General features: G+C 62.9%; 1 protein-coding gene across 1 annotated transcript in view; it reads left to right on the top strand.

Moving 5' to 3' along the window:
- Positions 1-1,473, top strand: part of HSD11B2 (hydroxysteroid (11-beta) dehydrogenase 2) — a gene marked incomplete at its 5' end in the record, with an annotated part of 2,154 nt that overhangs the window by 289 nt on the left and 392 nt on the right. Inside the window, 2 exons of the mRNA XM_009705680.1 lie at positions 184-386; positions 893-1,080. Coding sequence (XP_009703982.1) covers positions 184-386; positions 893-1,080 — 391 coding nt within the window. The remainder of the gene's footprint in view (positions 1-183; positions 387-892; positions 1,081-1,473) is intronic.

The raw sequence follows: 1,473 nt of genomic DNA, 5'->3' as shown, positions 1-1,473 counted from the left end.
GCCAAGCCTCCATGCGCCCTCCACGCCATGGGCTGCATCCCTGCGAACACTTGTGCCGACAACCTCTGCTAACGGGGCTTGTCTCAGGGCACCCCGTAATTCCCCTGCAGAACCCCCATGAGCCAGGGAGCAGCTGGGATCCCTGGCCGGGGGGGGGGTCTCCCATTTGGGTCACCTCTCTCAGCATCCTGTTCCCACAGGGCTCTGGGGCCTGGTGAACAACGCCGGCTTCAACGACACCATTGCCGATGCCGAGCTCTCTCCGCTGGGCAAGTTTCGCACTTGCATGGAAGTGAACTTCTTTGGCTCGCTGGAGCTCACCAAGGGGCTCCTGCCCCTGCTCCGCTCTGCCGGTGGTCGCATCGTCACTGTGAGCAGCCCCGCGGGTGAGCAGCCTGCCCTCAGCATGACCCACCAGCCCCCCCCCCCGAGGCTGGGTGCGGGTCGAGCATCCCCATGGTCCAGCACAGCTCCCACCCTATCCCCGGGCACCTCCACTTCCCCAGCCAGCTGCATCAGACTGGCACCAGACACCCTAAAATAAGCCAGCAGTATTGCTTAGCCCCACAGCGGGCACCCAGAAACAGGGAGCCATGGGACCCCAGCCCAGCTGCCACATGCCTCTATCAGGAATGACAACCCCAAGCTTTGGCTGGCCATGGAGGGGAAAACCAGCCTCCTCTCCACCCCTCCCCTTTTGCTTTTTCCCCATAAAACACCTTACGTTGAAGCAAATTCCAGTGGCTTTCTCAGCAAAACAAAACCTAAACTCTTTCCTTGTGCAGGGGCCGGGAGCGCAGCCCTACGCAAGCCCTCCCAGTCCCTGCCTGCCCCCAGCTACGCAGGCAGCTGCCCGAGAGCCCCTGCTCACTCATCCTTTTGCTCCTGCAAGGTGATCTGCCCTTCCCCTGCCTGGCAGCTTACGGGGCCTCGAAGGCAGCCCTCAGCCTGCTCATGGACACCTTCCGCAGCGAGCTCCAGCCCTGGGGTGTCAAAGTCAGCCTCGTCCTGCCTGGCTACTACAAAACAGGTAAGAGGGTCGGTGCTCACTTGCTGCCTGCACCCACAAGCAAAAGGCAGGTACCCCCAGGGAGGCAGGAGCAGCCAGTGATGCAGGATGCAGCTCTGGAGCATTCCCAGCCACCTCCCTGGGGATGGTGACCATCCTGTGGCCTTTGGGCTCCGGTTGGTGAGGGGCAGGGTCAGGATCAAGCCCCACCAGCAGATTCTCTGCCACGGGGGCTGGCCAAACCAGCTCAGCCACGTTTATGCTAGCACCATCCCCTCCACAGGCAGGGTCTGAGACCTCTGGTCCAGTCCCAGGCTACCAAGAGCTACCGTGGTGCTCCCACCACGCTTCCCCCTCAGTAGCTCTCTCCCAGGGTTTCAGCAAGACCTTCCTAGGAGGGGCTGGGAGGCGACTGGGGGCTGCTGGTACCCATGCCAGGGGGGCTGGAGGTGGTGGGGGGGGGG

Source organism: Cariama cristata, unplaced genomic scaffold (genome assembly GCF_000690535.1).
Source record: "Cariama cristata isolate BGI_N322 unplaced genomic scaffold, ASM69053v1 scaffold13418, whole genome shotgun sequence".
In the NCBI taxonomy this organism is placed as follows: domain Eukaryota; kingdom Metazoa; phylum Chordata; class Aves; order Cariamiformes; family Cariamidae; genus Cariama; species Cariama cristata.
This window is presented reverse-complemented; position numbering and strand designations above follow the sequence as displayed.